Raw genomic sequence first — 24795 nt, 5'->3', positions numbered from 1 at the left:
CCATCAAAATCCAGCCTTGCACATAAAGCATTCAGATTACTGTCACTACAAATCCTCTGCCCTCAACACCAATCGATAAGGCTTTTAATTGTCCTTGGGTCCCAATTTAAAACTCTATTAAATCTCCCAACCCAGCCTCTAATATCCCAGTTCTCAAGGCCTTAGGTGAGTGGGTAATGTCCATCATTTGTCTAAAATGGCTTGGAAAAAGGGGATCTAGGAACTGAGGTTGTTGAAGAATAGCCCTCAAGGGCTGTTAGGAACTGGAAAAGGTGTGTCGAGTTGACTCTCTGCATGGCTCCTCAGTAGATGCTCCCAACAAGCAGAAGAACCTGTTAACTCTAAAAATGGAAAGTGAGGAGGGCATCGCAACAAAAGAGCCATTTTTTATCTAGACCTCAAAGAATGAGTGGTTTTTCCATGAGCAGAAAAGGCTCAGCTACTAGAATGAATAAGCAAAGTCTTACGAGTGTGAAAGCGAGGCCCAGGTTTTCCCCCCTATTATAAACCCACAGTCAAAGCAAATTTACAACCACTCACTTCCCTCTATGTGAGAGGAAGAGTCGGGCTATATATCTGTTTTGTGCTGAGACCTTAAAGATCAGCTTTTAACCTAGAGTGGGTGTTTATGGCTGAGTTATAAACATCCAGGAACCAAAACCTGACAGCTCCTTAAGTATTGTCACGTCTGTGGATGATGCTTCAGTAATTTCAGTACATTTCAACTTCTGCTGAATACTGTGCCTTAAGTGTGATGAGATTTGATTTTATCTGTCCAAACAACACGAAGGGAAGTACAGAGGTTGCAGTTTCATGATGAATTGAGTCCGTATAGCCAGCCACACTGCAAAATCTGTGAAGGATGCTTTCAAAACGAGATTCACAGAAATGGAATAGCCATTCTGCCACATAATTAATTGCTTAACTTTCTTTGCACATTTCTTGCATAAGCACAAGCTATATATTTTTACAATATCAACTAACATCTTCGCGGTAATATACAAGCTTGCAAAGAAGAACGTGTGCAGTCACATGCATTATGAGGCTGAATCCTCACAAAAGCCTCGCATGGTAGGTAAAACGGTTCTATTGTCCTCACTGGGTCAGAAAGGATATGATTTGTCCAATATCTTATCAGTAAATGGTTGAAAGTAGGACCCAGTATCGGTGTGTTAAAAGATCAGGTAGTCTGCATTAGAATGGACTGTGTCATGTGAGAACTCTTAATTCAACTGGGCTTATAGTTACTCTTCCACTTCCTCTGCTGGGTGTGGAGTGACCATATTTGTGGTTTTAGATGCAAGATGTAATTGGGGCGGCTACAGCCAATCAGAACAACTTCCGCATCTGCATGGACCACACCATTGCCTATATGAATACTTACTCCATTCCTAAGATTGTGCAGAATCGGGTCCGGACTTGGTACGAATATACATGGGCATCTCAAAGAATGCTAGGTAAGCATTGCAAATTACCGATTAAGTCCCGGTAAACCGTGTCCCATAATGAAAATCCTGTAAGACAGCAGCAGAGACTAATTGGATTTGAGCAAAAGATTGGGAAACAACTAAATAATCTTTAAAGCACTCGTTTAATACCATGGGATTCTTTTCTCAAATCAGACATAACTTACTGATTATGCAAATCCTGGAAGGCTTGCTAAATTTTATTCAGTGCCCAACAGATGCTAGATACTACACACATTACCTCATCTAATCTTCACCCCCCAAAAAAATGGGGAAAATTAGGTGTTACCAACCCCCTTTTAGGAGACAAGGAAATGGAGGCTTCTAACTGAAAAAACATTGACCAAGGGCACAGAGCCAGCAAATGGCCTAAACTGAGCTCAGACGTGCACCTGCTCTCCAAACTCTTGTGCTCTCTGCAATATCATCCTCTTCCCAGAGCTCAGCGCTCAGAGCAGCGATCTTTCAGGCCACGCTCAGCTACAGGTCTCTTCCAGGAGACCCTTCATCAGTCACGGTGTCTACTGTTAGTACCATCGCACTGGAGGTAAAAATAACGTTTACTAAAAGATATACAGTAAGTTAAAGACAATATGCTACTTAACAATAATCAGATTCAACTTTTAGTTTGCACCTCACCCTATAAAAATAAGAACTGGTGCTACTGAGAAGTCAAAAAGGCTACTGCCTTCAGAATGCAAATTACAGTGTGATTCCCAAATCATGAAAGTTCCCAAAAAGCAGGTAATAACCACTGGTTGTTGATGGTTTTCTTCTCCTCTCTGCCAGTCTTAAGAGATGCCAACAACAGGTTTAGAACATCTTCCTGAATCTAAATGACAAAAAGCAAACCTTTTCCTAAGCACCCACAAATATTCCTGAGGGCCTCTCACCAGGGGGAGGAGCAGGGAGAGAAAGGGTAGCAGACCCCTTCCTTCTCTCCCAGTGGACCAGGCTCCAAACCCTTGGCTTAGGAAGGACCTGGAGATAAGCAGCCCTTGGAAACAAAGAGCTTTATTTTCATACAAAGGACTTTCATATTTAGAATCAATATTTGAATCAAAATTAGACAGCATGGATTTTTTTTCCTAAATGGATGTAAGAAAACATCACACGTAATCAGCCCTCAGAAATCCATACTATACTATAGACTAAGAATGAGTAGTCTTGTTCAGGACCATTTTATCAGCCTAAAGGCCCATCATTTAATTCACAGGTAGAGAAATCTTTAATGTATTCACACAGTTCATTGAGTTAATAAGCAAGGAGATAACAGTCATTTGAATTTGCTCACTTAACACATTTCTTCTTTAGATTTCGCTCCCAGCTCAGCCACTCACCACTTACGCAGAAACAAGTCACTCAACACATTTTTGCTGAGTTTCACTTGCCCTTTCCTTTCTTCTTTCCAGAAAGCAGGAATGAACATACTTAGGGTTGTCCCAAGCGTCCAATAAGATCATGACAGAACTCTGCAAGCCACGTGGTACTCGTTATACTCAATTTTCTTTGCCATCCCTAGGATGTTAGGGCTGTGGAATCAGAACATGGGAACCAGATTCTTTTCCCACCCCAGTTTGTTCACCAGCCTTGGCCCCATCCTCTCTAAAATTAATATCTAAAGTTTCAGCAAGCACAAAGTTCTGGAATTATTCAGAACTGTCCTGTCGCCAATAGTGAAAATACATTTCTTTTCCATTGTGATGGGCATGAGAAAATATAGACAGTGGTGCAGCTGTTTATTTACAAAACAGGAGTTGGCATTTTGTTTCTGTTATTGTTTTAATGTTTCCTGAACTTCGGTATTGTTTCTTAATGACTCTTTTCTGTGGGTCGATGTGTTTATCTCTACAAAGATGAGTCCGATCTCCTTGAGACGCTGCCGACCACCATGCAGCTCGCCCTCACTGTTGACGTTAACTTCGGCGTCATCAGCAAAGTCGACTTATTCAAGGCAAGTGCTTCTCCAGTTCGTAGGAAGGCACCAACCACATCAATTTCCTGATAAATATCAAAGCTTTTCCTGAATACAACATTTATGATTTTTTGCCCTATTTTTCATAAAATGAAAGTTATCTGAAGACTTTATGTGAAATTAGAGTCAAATGGCACCCCACTCCAGTACTCTTGCCTGGAAAATCCCATGGGCGGAGGAGCCTGGTAGGCTGCAGTCCATGGGGTCGCTAAGAGTCAAACAGGACCGAGCGACTTCACTTTCACTTTTCACTTTCATGCATTGGAGAAGGAAATGGCAACCCACTCCAGTGTTCTTGCCTGAAGAACCCCAAGGACGGGAGAGCCTAGTGGGCTGCCATCTATGGGGTCGCATAGAGTCGGACACGACTGAAGCGACTTAGCAGCAGCAGAGTCAAATAAACTATGGGTCTCTCTTCAGCAGATGACTTATTCTTTAGCAGCCTCTCTCTCCTAATTGGTGTCAAAGAAGAAGAGCTCTTCAGGCTCTTCTGGCATTAATTTAAATATAATTAAATTCTACAGCCCTATGTCTTTGCTACTAAGCACATCATTTCCCATTTACAAATATGCCTTGGCGATGCATGACAATCAGGTCCCAGGTTAGCTCTGGATTAGCCTGACAATCAGAGAATCAGCGCCGAATTATTCTCTAATACAAATGATTTGGATCCAGACGTTTTACATGGCCAAATTCAAATTTAGAGGCCTTTTTTTTTTAAGAAAAAATGTATAGCAAAGAAATTTTAATGTTTCGAATGTTTCTGATTTCTGCCCTCTTCTTAACGCATTGTATTACATGTAAGTGTCTTCCACCTAACACTTATTCTGTGTGGGGCACTCACTGATTCATCTGTTTAACTCATTCAACAAACATTTATTCAGTTCTTACTATGTTCCTGGCACCATTTTAGCTACTAGGAATTCGACAGTTAAAAACAAATACTTGCACACATGGAGCTTAAATTTCGAAAGAGAGGAATGAAAAATCAATATAGAACATGTGTGGAGGTGATAATTCTAGGAACAGAATTCAGTAGGTTAAGCAGAGTGAGGGTGGTGTTGGCTATGAAAGGTTTGCTCTAGGGAAGGGCAACTGAGTATCGGGGCAGAGGACAGCAGGAAGCAAGGGAGTGAGCGTGCAGGTACTGGGAGCAGGAGAGGAGGGATAGACAGAGAGGGCACCCTGCAGGAGGATGGACGAGATGAAGCTCTGGTCTGCGAGGCTGAAGGCAGAGTGGTGCGCAGCAAGAGTAGGCAGAGGAGAGGAAAAACCGGAATAAGTCAGGGCAAGTTAATGGAGGGCTTTGGAGGCTGTGGCGTAAACTTTGGGTTGCCCTCTGCAATGCAGAAACCACTGAAGATCTTGAGCAGAAGGTGACCTACTTGAGATCTTTTTGAAAGGGATTTTTTCCTTCTGTGTGGAGAACAGACCACGGAAGCAAATATGGAAGTCAGGGAAGCTAAGGAGGGATCACCATCTGCAGAATTCTATAGGGATAATGGTGCTCAGACCCAGAGTAGTAGGAGCAGAGTTTGTGTGTGTGTGTGTGTGTGTGTGTGTGTGTGTGTGATCAGTCGCTCAGTCATCCAACTCTTTGTGACCCCATGCAGCAGAGTTAAGAAGTGGCTCAATATTGGATGCATTCAGAGAAAGAGCCTATAGTTTTTGCTATTTGTGTGAAGAGAGAAAAAAAATCAAGGGTGATTCAGGATTTAAGCTGAGGAATAGTAAGAACAAAGATGCCATTTGCCAAATAGGAAATTTTAAAGCAAGCATAGAGTGAGAGAGATAGAAATAGATTGTTTGGAGATGTGTTAGTGTGAGGTGAGAACCAGAATTCAGATGGAATGTCATGTAGGCAGTTTGATAAATAAATCTGAGTTCTGAGGAGAGGTCCAAGCTGGAGCCATAAATTTGGGCAAATCAACATACTGATGGATTTTAAGCTAAGGACTAGAGATAATCCCCTATTATGTAATCTACACAGAAAGATATGACTTGAAAATAGGTGAAAGATACTTTTGCATGAAAGATGAAGAAGCGGACACTGTATGCTGAAATGCAGGCAGAGTCACTCTCGATATTAGCTTAACCCAAGACTTCAGGAAACTAGAGACAGGTCAGTATCCTAGACCCTTTTCTTGGGTGATATGTCCTTTTCTAAATTTCCATAAGGATTTGAATGAAGATATAAACCATGTGACTGTCGAACTGGCAGATGAAACAAAGCAAGAGGAATAGTTATAAATGTATTAGATGACAAAACTTAAAATTAACTGAATACTTTGAAACAATGAGCAAAACCCAGATTAACTTCCATAGGCATAAAAGAAAAATCCTGAATTTAGTCCTGAAATTATAAAAGAGCAATAGTTTTATAACAATTTTTTTAATACCTGGGAGTTTTAGTTGACCTCAAGCTACATGTGAGTCAATAGAGTTATATACAATATTGCCCTAAAATTTAACCTAATGTTAGTTTTCTTGATTATTGTAACTACATATGTATTAACATATATGGTAAATAACCAGTTTTAAGAAGTGAAGTGAAAGTCACTCAGTCATGTCTGACTTTTTGCCACCCCACGGACTATACAGTCCATGGATTTCTCCAGGCCAGAATACTAGAGTGGGTAGCCTTTCCCTTCTCCAGGGGATCTTCCCAACCCAGGGATAGAAACCAGGTCTCCCACAGTGCAGGCGGATTCTTTACCAGCTGAACCAAAAGGGAAGCTCAGTTTTAAGAAGGACTTTGACAAATTAGAGTATCTTTCAGGGGATAAGAAGTATGGATTGAGAAGAGAACCAAGAAAATAGCAAAAGAATGATTTTAGAAAGAAAATTATTCTATAGTGGTACAAATCAGACCAGTGATTGCTTATAGTTAGGAGTGGGTAAGAAGATATTAACTATGAGGAGACATGAGGGAATTTTATGGAGTGATAGAAATTTTTTTGTCTTACTAGGGAAGTGCCACAATGCATGCATTTGTCAAAATTGATCTGTCCTTTAAAATTCATATACTTCGTGGCATATAAATTATTCTTCAGTTAAAAAAAGAGTGGCTTCAAAAGAAAATGTATAGATGTTAAGTATATTTAGTTATTGGAAAAATAATTCAAGAGCAGCAGTAGTTACATGGAGTAACGTTTGTTAAATGAACAAGGAATAACATTTACTCTCCCTATTTCGGCAAAATAACGCTCAACTATAAACCCCGTTTCTGAGCTGCAGATACATCTACTGGAATAAAACATTCTTGGAGAAAAAGACTTGGTCCTAATGGTCTTGATCCCCACAGGAGGGGTCTAGGGAGGAAAGAGAGAGGTGGGAGGGAAGGTGCCCTGGGGTCAATTCCTGGAGATTTTAAAATGTATTTTCCTAATTGGAAAGCAGTTTCCAATTTCTAGTTCAAGCACCACAGTGGAAGCTCTGGTGAAGTAGAAGCATCATGGAATGTATTCAGTTTTCTGATTTCTATCCGGGAGACAAGGGATTTCTACCTTGGTTAACAGGTGCCTCTAAATAAATCATTTTCAAGCTGTGGCTTGCAATTCATTCGGGGATCATGAATTCAATTAAATGGGTCATAACCAGAATATAAAATACACAAGAAAATATCAGTGCTACACACATAAATAAGGGTAAGCATTATACTACAGAATTTTTGTTTCTGCTATTTATTTTTTTTAATATACATATACATATCTATGGGCTTTCCAGATGGTGCTAGTGGTAAAGAATCTGCCTGCCAAAGCAGGAGACATAAGAGATACGCGTTCAATCCCTGGGTCAGGAAGATCCCATGGAGGAGGGTATGGCAACCCACTCCGTATTCCTGCCTGGAGAATCCCATGGACAGAGGAGCCTGGAGGACTACAGTCCATGGGGTCGCAAAGAGAGTCAGACACCAATGAGTGACTTTCACATCAATGGCTGGCTTAATTGAGACTAACTGAGAACAACCAGTTATGTTTTAAAGAAAACAAAACCTTTAACTGATACACCAGTGACTTTTATGGAATTATCTCTGACTTGGGAAGTTATCAATTTCCAGCCTTAAAGTTATTTTTCTTTTGTTTTTGCATATATTTTTGGAAATCTATAAAACCAGCAATATCTGATTGAGGAAAATAAAGGTTAGATCGCCACGTGTTGCTACCATTAGATATAAACATAGATTCATTCTTCCCTGACATTTCCATTAAAGATATAGTTCCTTCCAGAAAGAACCCATTTCCTTTTATGTTTCTGTTAAATGAAAAAAGTTATTTTTCCCCCTAAAGCCAGAGAAGTAGAAAATAAGCAGGTATGGAAAAATTCCTAAATTTATTTCTTTTCTAAATCTCACGAAGACAATCTTTGTAGTTGACACAAATTTGTTATTTTCTTAGGGAGGAAATAGACTGACTAGGGAATCCTTAGCTCATAAATTACACCCGATTGACGCGTCGCTTGCTCTCTGAGAGCCACCTCTGCCATCGAGGGTCTCAGGCACAAAGGAGAAAACCTTCGGGGCTTGTGTGCCCAGAGGGTCCACGGGGGGCTTCAGAGTGAAAAGGGGGAGGCTCCCAGGCAGGAGCCTCGTTGTCACTCGTTAGAACCAGAGCACGAGGAGACGGCCACAGACGGTCTAGAAAGGCCGCCTGACGCCAGGCCGAGGCATGCGGGCCCGACCTGCAGCCAGGGAAGCTGGAAAGGAGGAAACCAAGGGCGCGGATTTCAGTTTTACACGGACAAGAAACGGGGCTGCTTCGAAGAGAACAACATCCAGGGATGACAAAAAAGTGACTGTCAACTGTTAACAACCTCCACATCTTGAATTCTCCCTGAAAATGGATGTTCCATGTCTTTAAAAGGCCAGCAGGCAGGAGCAGAGAGAGAGAGTGCGTGCACACACACACACAGACACACTCATACACACACACACTCATACACACACACTCATACACACACACTCAAACACACACACACACACTCATACACACACACACACATACACACACACTCACAGACATTCACATACACACACACACACTCATACACTCATACACACACACACTCATACACACACACTCATACACACACACACTCATACACACACACTCAAACACACACACACACACTCATACACACACTCATACACACACACACACTCACAGACATTCACATACACACACACACACTCATACACTCATACACACACACTCAAACACACACACACACACTCATACACACACACACACTCACAGACATTCACATACACACACACACTCATACACTCATACACACACACACTCATACATACACACACACACTCACAGACATACACATACACACACACACTCATACACACACTCATACACTCATACACACACACTCATACACACACACACTCATACACACACACACACACAATATGACACCAGGATTGGGGCTGGCGGGTATGCTTTGTGTCTTTCCAATCTTCAGGATTAGGGTAAATTAAAAGTACCTGAAAGTCATTTAATTCACAAATACCTAGTGTAAGATGCCCTAAAGAATACTTTACGCAAAGAGTTGGACATAACTGAGCGACTGAACAGAAAGAATACTTTAAGTTTGTATCTTGAATCTTCAGTCAGAAATTTCACAAGGACTTTTCTCCACTTTGTAAATATGTGAAGGGATGCAGATGTAGTAGAATTTGTTTGCAATGTAGCACCAGAAAATAAGTCTATGCTAAATAAATTACAGTAAACTAATAAATTAAATAAACTCGTTTCAGCTTTTCCAGAGATATATGTCTATTGCTTTAATTGTGCATTGTATTCAATTTTTTTTGCAATTTTATTTTATTATTTTTTTTTATTTTAATTGGAGGCTAATTACTTTACAATATTGTATTGGTTTTTCCATACATTGACATGAATCCGCCCTGGGTATACATGTGTTCCCCAACTTGAACCCCCCTCCCACCTCCCTCCCCATATCATCCCTCTGGGTCATCCCTGTGCACCAGCCCCGAGCATCCTGTATTATGCATCGAACCTGAACTGGCTATTTGTATTCAATTTTTAAAAGGACAGTTCAGTTCAGTTCAGCCACACAGGTGTTTCCAACTCTGCAACCCCATGGACTGCAGCACACCAGGCCTCCCTGCCCATCACCAACTCCCAGAGCTTACTCAAACTCATGTCTATCGAGTCGGTGATGCCTTCCAGCCATCTCGTCCTCTGTCGTCCCCGTCTCCTCCCACCTTCAATATTTCCCAGCATCAGGGTCTTTTCAAATGAGTCATTTCTTCACATCAGGTGGCTAAAGGATTGGAGTTTCAGTTTCAGCATCAGTACTTTCAGTGAATATTCAGGACTGATTTCCTTTAGGATGGACTGGTTGGATCTTCTTGCAGTCCAAGGGACTCTCAAGAGTCTTCTCCTACACCACAGTTCAAAAGCATCAATTCATCGGCACTCAGCTTTCTTTACATTCCAAATCTCACATCCATACATGACCACTGGAAAAACCATAGCCTTGACTAGACAGACTTTTGTTGGCAGAGTCATGTCTCTGCTATTTAATATGCTGTCTAGGTTGATCATAACTTTCCTTCCAAGGAGTAAGCGTCTTTTAATTTCATGGCTGCAGTCACCATCTTCAGTGATTTTGGAGCCCAAAAAAATAAAGTCTCTCACTGTTTCCATTGCTTCCCCATCTATTTGCCATGAAGTGATGGGACCAGATGTCATGATCTTAGTTTTCTGAATGTTGAGTTTTAAGCCAACTTTTTCACTCTCCTCTTTCACTTTCATCAAGAGGCTTTTGAGTTCCTCTTCACCTTCTGCCAGAAGGGTGGTGTCATCTGCATATCTGAGGTTATTGATATTTCTCCCAGCAATCTTGATTCCAGCTTGTGCTTCTTCCAGCCCAGCGTTCCTCATGATGTACTCTGCATATAAGTTAAATAAGCAGGGTGACAATATACAGCCTTGACGTACTCCTTTTCCTATTTGGAGCCAGTCTGTTCTTCCATGACCAGTTCTGACTGTTGCTTCCTGACCTGCATACAGGTTTCTCAAGAGGCAGGTCAGGTGGTCTGGGATTCCCATCTCTTGAAGCATGTTCCACAGTTTGTTGTGACCCACACAGTCAAAGGCTTTGGCATAGTCAATGAAGCAGAAGTAGATGTTTTTCTGGAACTCTCTTGCTTTTTCGATGATCCAACGGATGTCAGCAATTTGGTCTCTGGTTCCTCTGCCTTTTCTAAATCCAGCTTGAACATCTGGAAGTTCATGGTTCACGTATTACTGAAGCCTGGCTTGGAGAATATTGAGCATTACTTTGCTAGAGTGTGAGATGAGTGCAACTGTGCGGTAGTTTGAGCATTCTTTGGCATTGCCTTGTCTTTGGGATTGGAATGAACACTGACCTTTTCCATTGCAAAGGACAATGTGCTTATATTTCTTTCATTTTAACCTTGTGAAATTTGTTTATTTATTAGGGAAACAGTGAGTGTCCTAATGCTTTAATGAAAGTAATGTAAGTCATGCTGGATTATCACAAATTATAATACAGACAGTGTTCCATGAAGGTGGTCCATACTGCCCCTGATCTTTCATTCCCAGTGCTGTCACCACATACCTTGCTGTACCCGATTGTCCTATGCCTCCTGTATTAGGGTACTGCAGAGAATCAGCCTGCCAATGGTGGAGATGCAGGAGATTCAGGTTGTCCCTAGGATGGGAAGATCCCCTGGAGAAGGAAATGACGGCACACTCCAGTACTCTTGCCTGGAGAATCCCATGAATAGAGAGACTGGTGGGCTGCAGTCCAGGGTGTTGCAGAGTTGGACATGACTGGAGGGGGGGATTTATTTTAAAGAAGGGCTCATGTAATCATGAGGACCAACAGACCCAAAACCTTCAGGTTGGAAACCCTGGAAAGCGTTACTGGTACAGCTCAAATCCAAAGGCAGTCTGCAGGCAGAATTCCCTGCTCCTCAGGGAACTTTAGACTTTTTTCTCTGAAGGCCTTCAATTTATTGGATGAGGCCGACCCACAGAATGGAGTGTACCTTGCTTTGTGTGTATGCGTGCTATGTTGCTTCAGTCATGTCCAACTCTTTGTGACCCTTGAACTGCAACCCACCAGGCTCCTCTGTCCATGGGATTCTCCAGGCAAGAAGACTGGAGTGGGTTGCCATGTCCTCCTCCAGGGCATCTTCCAGGGATCAAACTCTTATCTTTTATGTCTCCTGCATTGTCAGATGGGTTCTTTACTTCTCAAAAATCATAGATACTATTTATTGGGTTCTGATTGCACTGTATTATCTTCTTTGTTACCTTCTCTCGGTTAATTCTCACAGCAGGTCTCTGAGAAAAGTTTTATGGCTCCTCATTTTACAAAAAGTAGAAACTATTTACCTGACTGAGGCCAAAGAGCGGGAAGCAAATTTTTACTGCACAGGCTACAGTCTTAGCAGCTCGGTGATGAGAGCTTTCAGCTCCCCACCAGCCCTGTCTAGATGAGTGGTAAGATGCTGAGAAGTGTCCCCGGAGTCAAAAATCAGCAACGGAGCATCCTGCGGCGAACGTCACAGACAGACTGCGAACATCGGTTAGTTTCACACCAGACGCCTGGATTTACAGGCGCTTTGCTGCTCTCCTACTAAGACCTTTCAGCTCCTGCGGTTTTTCTCCCTCTTGTTCAAAGTGAACAAGTGAAGTCGCTCAGTTGTTCAAAGCAGGTAGAACTAAAGTCACAGAAGTTCACTAAAACTTTGCTTTTTAATCAATTGTGGTGAATTAGTAAGATTTGCTCCTTCTACATGGAGTGATCAGAGTTTCCAAAGAGCTTCGAGATGAATAGTCATTTTTTGACTTTTTTTTTTCCACAAAAATGGGTCTCTTTTTCCAGCCCAAACTCAAGTATTAAGCTAATAAGGGGTGAGTCATTCCTATGAGGTTGGACAATTTCCCTTCATATCTGTTGATTTATTACTTTTGCATTGATTTTTAAATATGTTTTATCAAATTAAATGCTAGGGAAATAACATTTTGACTCTACCACTAAATTACCAGAAATGGGAGAAAATTTAGTGAAAGTTCTGTCGCGCCACCTAGTGTGTAGAATCACGATTGCATTCTTTAGAAACAAAACGAGCCCCCTGCTTATTGGTAGGGCTTCCCGGATCGGCTTCCCTGATAGCTCAGCTGGGAAAGAAACCACCTGCAATGCAAGAGACCCCGGTTGGATTCTTGGGTCGGGAAGATCCCCTGGAGAAGGGAAAGGCTGCCCACTCCAGTATTCTGGCCTGGAGAATTCCATGGACTGTATAGCCCATGGGGTCGCAGAGAGCCGGACGCGACTGAGCGACTTTCACTTTCCCAGATGGAGCGGTGGTATCCATCTGCCAATGCAAGAGACACAGAGACGTGAGTTCCATCCCTGGGTTGGGGAGACCCCGGGAGTAGGAAATGGCAACCCATTCCCGAATTCTTGCCTGGAAAATTCCATGGACATCCAGGGGTTTGCAAAGAGTTGGACACGACTGAGCACACAGAGCCCCAGCTCCAAGGTGGGAGAGGAAAGACACCAAACTGGAAGCGTAGGTACCACCGGCCTGTCGAGGAAAGCACGAAGCGTCTCACTGTTTGCTGCTCCGGGGAAAATGCGGACCGCCTCCCAACCAGGACCCCTCAGGGGCGGCTGAGACTCTCCCTTGTGTGGCAAGCAGAGCCTGGAAAGGCTGTGATGTGGGAGACAGGAAGCTCTCGGGGACGAGTTTCGTCTGTGATGCAAACTGAGGCAGGGGTGGGATGGGAAAGGCGCCGTCATTCCTTCCCAGGGGCCTGAAGTCAGAGCATTGCAGGAGGCTCACCTCTTTTCATTTTTAACTTGATGTTTAACCACGGTGGTATCAGTAATACTATTGCTGCTGCTGCTGCTAAGTTGCTTCAGTCGTGTCCAACTCTGTGCGACCCCATAGAGGGCAGCCCACCAGGCTCCTCCATCCCTGGGATTTTCCAGGCAGGAACACTGGAGTGGGGTGCCACTGCCTTCTCCAAATACTGTTGCTAGACTTGTTGAAAGTATTCTGAGCTTATAACCCAGATGAACTCCACTCAGCGAAACATGCTGAGCAGTCGCTCTGTCTGAAGCACCAGTGGGGTGCCTCAGACCCTGTGCCCCTATGGTCACTGCTCTCCACTGCCTCCCAGAAGGCAGGCAAACTTTACATAAATAAGATGACATCCTTGGCTGTTGTGTGATAATTCAGTAACTCAAAACATGCAAAGCGCTTATATCAATACATCAGATATAAGTACATTATTCATATATTGTGATTGCTACTACTGTCCCTGAGGAATAAAACTGATTCATCCACAGAGGAGTTTTCACCCAGGTAAAACCAGCGTGTGGCCATGCTTGATCTTAGGAAGATGGATTAGATTCATCCTCGGGGTTGCATCCAGCTTGTGACTTCTCATTTTGACTGTGAAACTGAGGCTCCTAGAAAAAGAGAATTATTATTCGCTCTCAGGGAAAGCCTGATGGAAATTACTCTCCTCGTGTTTGCAAATATGAAGTATAGCGTTCTGTCTAAGATCACTTAAAACTCAATAAGTTGTGCCATCATCGTACCTTGCAAATTATTTATCACATTTGACTTTGCTGCTCCCAAAGCTACCAGTCGATAACATGACTGGCATAGTTGACAGTGTGGGCGACTGGGTGCAGAATTCCTGCCTGGAAGTATCACCCATCCCTGGCTTAGTGGGAGTGCAGTTTCAGATGGGACAGAGCACGGCTTCTTGGGGCTGAGTTGAGAAAAGCCTTGAAGACTCTTGTTTATACTTGAGGGTGACTGAAAGTCCCGGCGAGTTATATATTACTGATAATATCTTGAGTTCTTTTTCAAATAACTTAGGGAGAATGAGCTTAGAAATGGAGAAATTCTTCAAGACTGAGAAGGTTAGCGCCCAGAGATAAATTTTACCAACTTGACAATTGTGTTCAGAGTTTGCTGGTATTAAAAGAACTTCCTGGGTATGGGAACCATCATCTAACATATAGCTCATGTGTTGAATAAAAATAGAACTTCTCCCAACTTCATTCAAATCTCCAGGAGCCTTATTCAAATATGAATCCAATTTTATCCGGCACTGAACTTCCCGTTGTTGAAAAGACAATGCTTTCTAACAACTTCATGACTGATGTCAGGGCTTATTGATTTAGTATCTGGCATGCCCCCAGCCCTGGCCAGACATCGGGGAGATGGAAGCCACTGTCTTGCCCTGTTGCTCAGAGTGCAGATTAAGCAGCGCGCTCCCCCCTGGTGAGTCTTCCTCCGACACATCTTCCACGTGTGACCTCAGCTGAAGCGTCAATAGACGTCCTGAGCCTCTGTTCCCTCATCTAAAATCCAAGAGTGTTGACAATGTGTTAATGACTGTCAGGCCTCACAGGGAGCTTGAGAGAATTAAACAGATAAAAATAAGAAAATAAAATGTAATGCAAATGTACGAAGAATACATACAAAAGTGAATATTGACACTCTCACAGGTATGCTCACTTTATAGAAAAAGGAACATTTATGAAACAATGGCTGTGTGCTGACTTTCTGAGAATCAGAAATTTTTCCTAATTACTTCTATAAAGGAAATGGAGCTGCATTATAAAGAAAAAAATGCCAACCCTGGGATGTGATTCTTTTTAATCTTATGATAATGGAACAAGCTGAATCTCAAGAAAATAATCATTTGGCAGGGAAGGGGGCAGAGATAATTATTCTCAAATACATCATAAGATATAACAGCTTCAGAACGCAAACTTTATTTCACTAAGCCAAAATAGAGAAAGGAAGGACGTAGTCCTAAATCACAGTTGCCCCAAGGCCATTGGCAACCTGTCCACAAAGCAGTCATTAGGGTCCAGAATCAACTGATGAAGTTTAAGTTGTAGATTTTTTTCTGACACAGAATTGCTATGGCCTATGTACATGAATTAATACATATTTTATGCAAGTATGTTGATAAAAATATATATTTGTAATGGTTCATATGTTTTTCTCTGAGGAAAGTCAAGACTTAAGCTAACAGCTCTCCTGTTAAGTATTTGGGCATTTCTACTGAGGAAAGCACTAATTGTTTGCTGAGTTATTTTGAGGTTTCTCTCCTGGTTTGGTCCAATACTTTCCATTAATTAGGTTTCTTTGTGTGCTTTCTGCCAGTGACTTAACCTGAAAGGCAGGAGAGAAAAATGAACTGTGGTCCTTCTCGAAGAGGATTTTGTTCCCACAAGCAATCCTAGGATGAGTGTTTTACTTTATTTTTACTATTATTAATAAAAGTTAAAGTTGAGGTCTAATCAGTTCTTCTCCTCAGTTCCATTCTCCTTTTTCCCTCCCCAGAGGTGGCCACTAAGATAATTTTAAGAATAGCCTTCCAATCTTCGTTTTTATTTTACGTTTTATCTATAAACATCAGTGACAGGCAATATTATTTTGTTCAGTTTTCTTTTTCATAGCTGGAGTCATAGTGAACATATTCTATAGCTTGTTTTTGTGCAGAGCACATTATTTGTTGAATTCAACCATATCTAGAGAGAGAGAGAACCGGTGTATTGATTTTAACCACTTTACGCTATTGCAACCTACAAATCTTCAGTACTTTTATCTGCCCACAGATTGCCCTTTTGTTGTTTCCAGTCTTTTCAGTACTGAAAACAATACTGCCGCATACATCTTTATATTTATGGAATTATTGCCATAGGAAAACAACACTTAAAATAATTAATAATGCCCATTAACATAACATAACACAGTTGGGAACTTTCATCAAAGTTCATTCCAGCAATGAACTGTTTAAGGAATAAAAACTTTATTTTGGCCTCAGTTCAGTTCAGTTCAGGCACTCAGTCTTGTCAGACTCTTTGCAACCCCATGGACTGCAGCATGCCAGGCTTCCCTGTCCATCACCAACTCCCCGAGTTCACTCAAACTCATGTCCATCGAGTCAGTGATGTTATCCAACCATCTCATCCTCTGTCGTCCCCTTCTCCTCCTGCCTTCAACCTTCCCCAGCAACAGGATTTTTCCAATGAGTCAGTTCTTCGCATTAGGTAGCCAAAGTATTGGAGTTTCAGCTTCAGCATCGGTCCTTCCAATGAATATTCAGGACTGATTTCCTTTAGGATGAACTGATTGGGTCTCTTTGCAGTCCAAGAGACTGCAAGGCCTACACATTATATTGTATTTTGGCCTATACATTATAATTGTAAAAGTTAAGGCAAAAAAACATCAAATTTCAAATTATGCACATTAAAATAAATGTAGGTAGATTTTTTAAAAGATCTCTTTCTGATCATTTGCAATGCTATTATTCTCCATGCGTGGTAAGTTGCTTCAGTCGTGTCTGACTCTTTCTGACCCCATGGACTATAGCCTGCCAGGCTCCTCTGTCCATGGGATTCTCCAGGCAAGAAGACTGGAGTGTGTTGCCATGCCCTCCTCCAGGGCATCTTCCCAACCCAGGAATCGAACCTATGTATCCTGTATTACAGGCAGGTTCTTTACCATATGAGCCACTAGGGAAACCCATTATTCTCCATGAGTATAAAAGATTGAGAGTTACCTTCATTGCAGTGATATTCTAGTCACGTTTAAGCTTTAAGAACTTCCAAATCTATTTCTAATGAATTTTCTCTAACATATCGAAAACACAAACTTCCTTTAGTGAGGGAGATCTTAAAGTGTTTTTTCCCTGAGAGAGTTCTGAGTGATCAGAACACCAATTTCTGAAATGAAATTTCTCTGAATCAATGACAGCATTGAAAGAAATAGAACACATGAGCCATAGAGTTAGAGAAGCTTTACCAAAAGCAAAATGATAAATTTTAGAAAGAAGTTAATGTTTGTCATTTGCCTTAACAAATACGATAACCTATGGGACATGGTAGGGATAAAGTCAATGTAAATAACAATTATACACTTTGCACTAAGCAAATATATAACAAAGAAAGAAGCAGGTACATTTCTCTCTTCCTCAAAGGAACTTTGTACGTCTTTGCAAATATAAATCACACTCATCAAATGACTCGGCTTTGTTGCCCACATGAGCACCTTCTTTCCGCTGTCTACTGTCCCCAGTCCCAGGCTGAAGTAAGCGTCCCCCCTCTTAAAAGTTTTATGGATATTTACATGACATAACTTACAGCATGATTAACTTTTACAACAAATTACTGTTTTTCTGTTTACTTAAAACATTATTCCCAACTCGACTCAGTCTCTTTCACCTCCGATTGGACCAAGGGCATGTTTCAGAGCAGCTTCTCATCATTACGTGTTGGACTGGCTTAAGAAGGTATTCCTGTTGGCTTCAGCCTTTCTCTCTATTCAAGAGAACCAAAAGCTATAGCTTCTCAAATGAATTGTTCAATCCTAGCTTCAAGTTCATCTGAATGCTTCTCACCCATGGCTATTTGAAAATACTTCAATCATAAATCATTAACTTTCCTTATCAGTCAAGCAAGCCTGAGGTCTAAATTTTATATGGATCTAGGTCAAGTGTTTGCTACTGAAATTATTATGGAAACCTACGAGTGCTAAAGAAACTATTATCCAGTCCATGAACTGGGGGTCGATCCTTTGCTTTTCTACCTGGGATTAGTTATCTGAAAATAACATTGTCCCTAAAAAATGGACAGGGACAAGCACAAAAAGAAAGCAGCTACATGCTAACAGTTCTGGGAGGAAAAACTAAAAATATGTTCAGTTCAGTTGCTCAATCACGTCAGACTCTTTGTGACCCCACTGCCTGCAGCACGCCAGACTTCCATGCCCATCACCAACTCCTGGAGCTTGCTCAAACTCATTTCCATTGAGTCAGTGATGCCATCCAACCATCTCATCCTCTGTTGTCCGCTTCTCCTCCTGCCTTCAATCTTTCCCAGCATCAGAGTCTTTTCCAGTGAGTCAGTTCTTCACATCAGGTGACCAAAGGATTGGAGTTTCAGCTACAGCATGAGTCCTTCCAATGAATATTCAGCACTGATTTCTTTTAGGATGGACTGGTTTGATCTCCTTGAAATCCAATGGACTCTCAAGAGTCTTCTCCAACACCACAGTTCAAAAGCACCAATTCTTTGGTGCTCAGCTTTCTTTATGGTTCAACTCTCACATCCATACATGACTACTGGAAAAGTCATGTATGTAGCTTTGACTAGACAGACATTTGTTGGCAAAGTCATGTCTCTGCTTTTTAATATGCTATCTAGGTTGGTCATAACTTTTCTTCCAAGGAGCAAGCATCTTTTCATGGGTGCAGTCACCATCTGCAGTGATCTTGGAGCCCCCCAAAATAAACTCTCTCACTGTTTCCACTGTTTCCCCATCTATTTGACATGAAGTACATGGGACCAGATGCCATGATCTCAGTTTTTTGAATGCTGAGTTTTAAGCCAACTTTTTCACTCTCCTCTTTCACTTTCATCAAGAGGCTCTTTAGTTCTTCTTCACTTTCTGCCATAAGGGTGGTGTCATCTGCATATCTGAGGTTATTGATATTTCTCCCAGCAATCTTGATTCCAGCTTGTGCTTCATTCAGTCGGGCATTTCTCATGATGTGCTCTGCATATAAGTTAAATAATAAGGGTGACAATGTACAGCCTTGACGTACTCCTTTCCTGATTTGCAATCAGTCTGTTGTTCCATGTCCAGTTCTAACTGTTGCTTCTTGACCTGAATACAGATTTCTCAGAAAGCAGGTCAGGTGGTCTGGTATTTCCATCTCTTGAAGAATTTTCCACAGTTTGTTGTGATCCACACGGCCAAAGGCTTTGGCATAGTCAATAAAGCAGAAGTAGATGTTTTTCTGGAACTCTCTTGCTTTTTTGATGATCCAACAGATGTTGGCAATTTGATCTCTGGTTCCTCTGCCTTTTCTAAATCCAGCTTGAACATCTGGACATTCATGGTTCAAAAACTGTTCAAGCCTGGCTTGGAGAAGTTTGAACATTACTTTTCAGTGTGTGAGATGAGTGCATTTGTGCAGTAGTTTGAACATTCTTTGGCATTGCCTTTCTTTGGGATTGGAATGAAAACGGACCTTTTCCAGTTCTGTGGCCACTGCTGAGTTTTCCCAGTTTGTTGGCATATTGAGTGCAGCACTTTCACAGCATCATCTTTTAGGATTTGAAATAGCTCAACTGGAATTCCATCACCTCCACTAGCTTTGTTCGTAGTGATGTTTCCTAAGGCCCACTTGACTTCATATTGCAGGATGTCTGGCTCTAGGTGAGTGATCACACCATCGTTGTTATCTGAGTCATGAAGATCTTTTTTGTACAGTTCTTCTGTGTATTCTTGCCACCTCCTTAATATCTTCTCCTTCTGTTAGGTCCATACCTTTTCTGTCCTTTATCGAGCCCATCTTTGCATGAAATGTTCCCTTGGAATCTCTAATTTTCTTGAAGAGATCGCTAGTCTTTCCCACTCTATTGTTTCCCTCTATTTCTTTGCACTGATCCCTGAGGAAGGCTTTCTTATTTCTCCTTGCTAGTCTTTGGAACTGTGCATTCAAGTGGGTATATCTTTCCTTTTCACCTTTGCCTTTAGCTTCTCTTCTTTTCTCAGCTATTTGTAAGGCCTCATCAGACAATCATTTTGCCTTTTTGCATTTCTTTTTCTTGGGGACCATCTTGACCGCTGCCTCCTGTACAATGTCACAAACCTCCATCTATAGTTCTTCAGGCCCTCTGCCTATCAGATCAAATCGCTTGAATCTATTTGTCACTTCCACTGTAATGCAATGTAAGGGATTTAATTTAGGTCATACCTGAATGGTCTAGTGGTTTTCCCTACTTTCTTCAATATAAGTCTGTTTTAGCAATAAGGAGTTCACGATCTGAACCACAGTCAGCTCCCAGTCTTGCTTTTGCTCACTGTTTAGAACTTCTCCATCTTTGGCTTCAAAGAATATAATCAATCTGATTTCAGTGTTAACCATCCGGTGATGTCCATGTGGAGAATCTTCTCTTTATTGTTGGAAGAAGGTGCTTGCTATGACCAGTGCGTTCTCGTGGCAAAACTCTGTTAGTCTTTGCCCTGCTTCGTTTTATACTCCAAGCTCAAATTTGCATGTTACTCCAGTATCTCTTGATACATTCCAGTCCCCTCTAATGAAGAGGGCTTCTTTTTTGAGTCTTAGTTCTATCAGGTCTTGTAGGTCTTCATAGAAAGGTTCAACTGCAGCTTCTTCAGCATTACTGATTGGGGCATAGACTTGGATTACTGTAATATTGAATGGTTTGCCTTGGAAATGAACAGAGATCATTTTGTCGTTTTTGAGATTGCATCCAAGTACTGCACTTTGGACTGTTTTGTTGACTATGAGGAGTAGAAAGTCTAATGAAAGTAGAAAATTCAAAATCATTATATGAAGTGAGATTTTTGGAGCATCTACAGATTTTTCTTTAACCTATTTTATAGATAAATTATTGGCTTCCCTGGTGGCTCAGATGTTAAAAATCTGCCTGCAATATGTGAGACCTGGGTTCACTCCCTGGGTTTGGAAGATCCCCTGGAGAAGGAAATGGCTACCCACTCCAGTATTCCAGCCTGGAGAATCCCCAGGGATAGAGGAACCTGCAGGTTACAGTTCATGGGGTTGCCAAGAATTGGACACGACTGAGTGACTAAGCACACACACATAGATAAATTATAATTATTTAGACAGAGAACAAATATAGACATATTTTCAAACAAATCAGATTTATTTCTTACCTACTGAAGTGAATATGAACAGTCATTTATTTAACAGATATTGTTTTTATATCTCTTAAGTTCAGTTAAAGAAGATGACAAGTTGGGAAAGAAAAATATACAAGTTTGCAAATGCAATATCTCACAATAGTATGAAAGATGTTATTAAAAATAAAAGTATGTGACAAATATTTTATATGTCAGTGTTAATATATTAATAATCAATTGTTATTACCATTACATTACCATAATCTTTAATACTTATCACTTATTAAGATTATGTTAAGTTTTACATGAGTAAAATTTTACTATTACAAAATTAGCACCATTTAACTCCCATTTAACGGACTAGGAAAATGAGGCCATGAGATATGTAGATACATAGCAGTAAGTAGTGGAAAAAGGATTAAAACCCAAATATATCTGCATGAGCACATGCTCAGTCGCTTAGCTGTATCTGACTCTTTGTGACCCTCTGGACTTTAGCCCGCCAGGCTCCTCCCTCCATGAGATTTTCCAGGCAAGAATCCTGGAGTGTGTAGCTAGTCCCTTCTCCAGGGGGATCTAATATGTCTGACCAACATCTAAATTCTAACTATTATACTGTAGGTATTTTTTTTTCTAAATTTTGAGTTAAGACAAGTCCATATCCACTGGCAACTAATACTTTAGCATCAACACAGACAAAAATCTATTACTGTTTATTTCCACTGCCTTTTAAAATCTCTTGGAATATTTGCCTTTTAGCTGCATCAGTAAGGTTTATTTTTCTCTTTATTATTTTTTCTTTAGGGCTGTGACACACAGATGATTTATGACATGCTGCTAAGATTGAAGTCCATTGTCTATTTACCTGGTGACTTTGTCTGCAAAAAGGTGCGTGCCTGCAATTTTTCGAATGCGTGACTCATAAATAAATAATTTGAGGAGTTCAGATTTAAGTCAGGAGAATAGTTTAAACAGAATCTGCCCAGGGTGAGTTCCAAAGTATGAAAATAATCATGAGATGCAATTCTGTGAAACAATAATGTGCTTTCAGAGTTCAAAACAGAATAAGACAATACGGATTTTATTACTTACAGGATATGAGTGTGGGTGGTCCGAAAAGTTGGTGTGTGTATACGGAAGTCATCAACTGTCATACCCCATGAACTCCAAAGACCTTCCCTTAATTCCACCTCTTCCCTTAAGAAGTGAAAGGTGGTTCTGCCCCTTTTATGTCTTCAGCAAACCATCAGTTACCTCCATTTAGCTCACCCAGTTAGTGGATAATCAACGCCATATTTTTAAAAGTTTACTGTAATTACAAAGTAATACATGGTCATTATTTTTAACATGGGAAACACATAAAAGCACAAAGCCAAAAACTCCGCCATCCATAAATAACCACTATTAATATATTTCAACCTACCTCTTTTATAAATCGATTGATGGATAGTTAGATCTTGTTTCATAAAATTAGCATCATACCTCCCTTATGTGTGAAACTTGCTTTGTCACATCACAATATATCTCAGGAAGTGATCTACAACCTCTTTTTTAAAGCTGCGTAGTATTCCGGTCTGTGAATGTATCATAATCAATTTCCAAGTGTTTGCTGTTATAAATAACTCCAAAGTGAGTATTTTTGCACATCTCTGGTTACTAACTTAAGGGAGAGAGAAGGAATGATGACCTTGGGTTTTTCATCTTGAGACATTAAATCGGTTGTGAAGGCAACAATAAAAATTAAATGGAGAGAAAGATGAGTAGTTCAAAGAAATGGAAGATGATCCAAAACCCTAGGGGGTTTACAGACAAGTAGGGGTAGGAAGCACTTACCTCCCAAAACAGTGTGTTAAACGTGGTGGGGAAGTAAGCGCAAGCTGTGGTAGGACACGGATCGGGGATGTTTCTCCCTGGGGCACCGGTAAGAGCCGCTAGAAAGATGCTGGATAAGCAAAGTCCTGAAAAATGAATCGGCGTGAACTGGGAGAAAGAAGAAGCCGGCATTCCAGATAAAGGAAAGCAGTGCACATGAGCTCAGGCAGAAAGGAAGGAACGGTGTCTACAGACAGAGTGCATACAAGTCAAAAGCTGGAAAACTTTAGTGTCGTTTACTCAGTGAAACTCAGTAAATCTGAAGTGCTATGGGCCAGGCACTGTGCTAGATACTGGATTTATTCAGCAACGAGCAGAAAAGGGTGGTTCTTGTCCTTCAGTGGCCTACTGTCTGATCCTGGGGTATTCAATAAACAGTCTACAGTCTACATCAGAATCACCAGAATTTAGAAGTCTGGGCTCCATCCCAGCAATTCAATTGGCTTGGTAAAGCCCACATATCAACATTTTTTAAGCCTCCCAGATGATTCTCACATGCAGCCATAGTTGAGTATCACTGGCCTGATGGAAGAGACAAACAATAAACAGATAAAATTAAATAAATGCATAACTCCAAAATGTGCTAACTTCTGTGACGGGAACACAGAATTTGTGTGGTGGCTTCTGCTGCTGCTGCTAAGTCACTTCAGTCGTGTCCAACTCTGTGCGTGGCAAAGGTACTCAATTTTGGTTGGAAGACTCAGAGATGGGGAGATTGTCAGATTGTCAGACGTGATCTTTGTGAAAATCTAAACAGAAATGGTATGGACCTAACAGAAGCAGAAGATATTAAGAATAGGTGGCAAGAATACATGAAAGAACTGTACAAAAAAGATCTTCACGACCAAGATAATCATGATGGTGTGATCACTCACCTAGAGCCAGATATCCTGGAATGTTAAGTCAAGTGGGCCTTAGAAAGCATCACTACGAACAAAGCTAGTAGAGGTGATGGAATTCCAGTTGAGCTATTTCAAATCCTGAAAGATGATGCTGTGAAAGTGCTGCACTCAGTATGCCAACAAACTGGGAAAACTCAGCAATGACCACATGACTGGAAAAGGTCAATCTTCATTCCAATCCCAAAGAAAGGGAATGCCAAAGAATGCTCAAACTACCACACAGTTGCACTCATCTCACATGCTAGCAAAGTAATGCTCAAAATTCTCCAAGCCAGGCTTCAGCAATACGTGACCCATGAACTCCCAGATGTTCAAGCTGGATTTAGAAAAGGCAGAGGAACCAGAGATTAAATTGCCAACATCTGCTGGATCATGCAGAAAGCAAGAGAGTTCCAGAAAAACATCTATTTCTGCTTCATTGACTATGCCAAAGCCTTTGACTATGTGGATCACAATAAACTGTGGAACATTCTGAAAGAGATGGGAATACCAGACCACCTGATCTGCCTCTTGAGGAACCTATATGCAGGTCAGGAAGCAACAGTTAGAACTGGACATGGAACAACAGACTAGTTCCAAATAGGAAAAAGAGTGTGTCAAGGCTGTATATTGTCACCCTACTTATTTAACTTATATACAGAGTACATCATGAGAAATGCTGGAATAAGCACAAGCTGGAATCAAGATTGCCAGGAGAAATATCAATAACCTCAGATATGCAGATGACACCACCCTTATGGCAGAAAGTGAAAAGGAACTCAAAAGCCTCTTGATGAAAGTGAAAGAAGAGAGTGAAAAAGTTGGCATAAAACTCAACATTCAGAAAACTAAGATCATGGCATCTGGTTC

The 24795-nt window shown here is 41.1% G+C and overlaps 1 protein-coding gene across 1 annotated transcript in view; it reads left to right on the top strand.

Annotated features, from left to right (window-relative positions):
• Positions 1-24795, top strand: part of CNGB3 (cyclic nucleotide gated channel subunit beta 3) — a 194958-nt gene that overhangs the window by 134726 nt on the left and 35437 nt on the right. Inside the window, exons 12-14 of the mRNA XM_055432099.2 lie at positions 1298-1457; positions 3323-3420; positions 21977-22060. Of these exons, the coding sequence (XP_055288074.2) occupies positions 1298-1457; positions 3323-3420; positions 21977-22060 (342 nt within the window). The remainder of the gene's footprint in view (positions 1-1297; positions 1458-3322; positions 3421-21976; positions 22061-24795) is intronic.

This window comes from Moschus berezovskii, chromosome 16 (assembly GCF_049115385.1).
Source record: "Moschus berezovskii isolate FMDL1 chromosome 16, NW_MosBer_1.0, whole genome shotgun sequence".
Classification (NCBI taxonomy): Eukaryota; Metazoa; Chordata; class Mammalia; order Artiodactyla; family Moschidae; genus Moschus; species Moschus berezovskii.
This window is presented reverse-complemented; position numbering and strand designations above follow the sequence as displayed.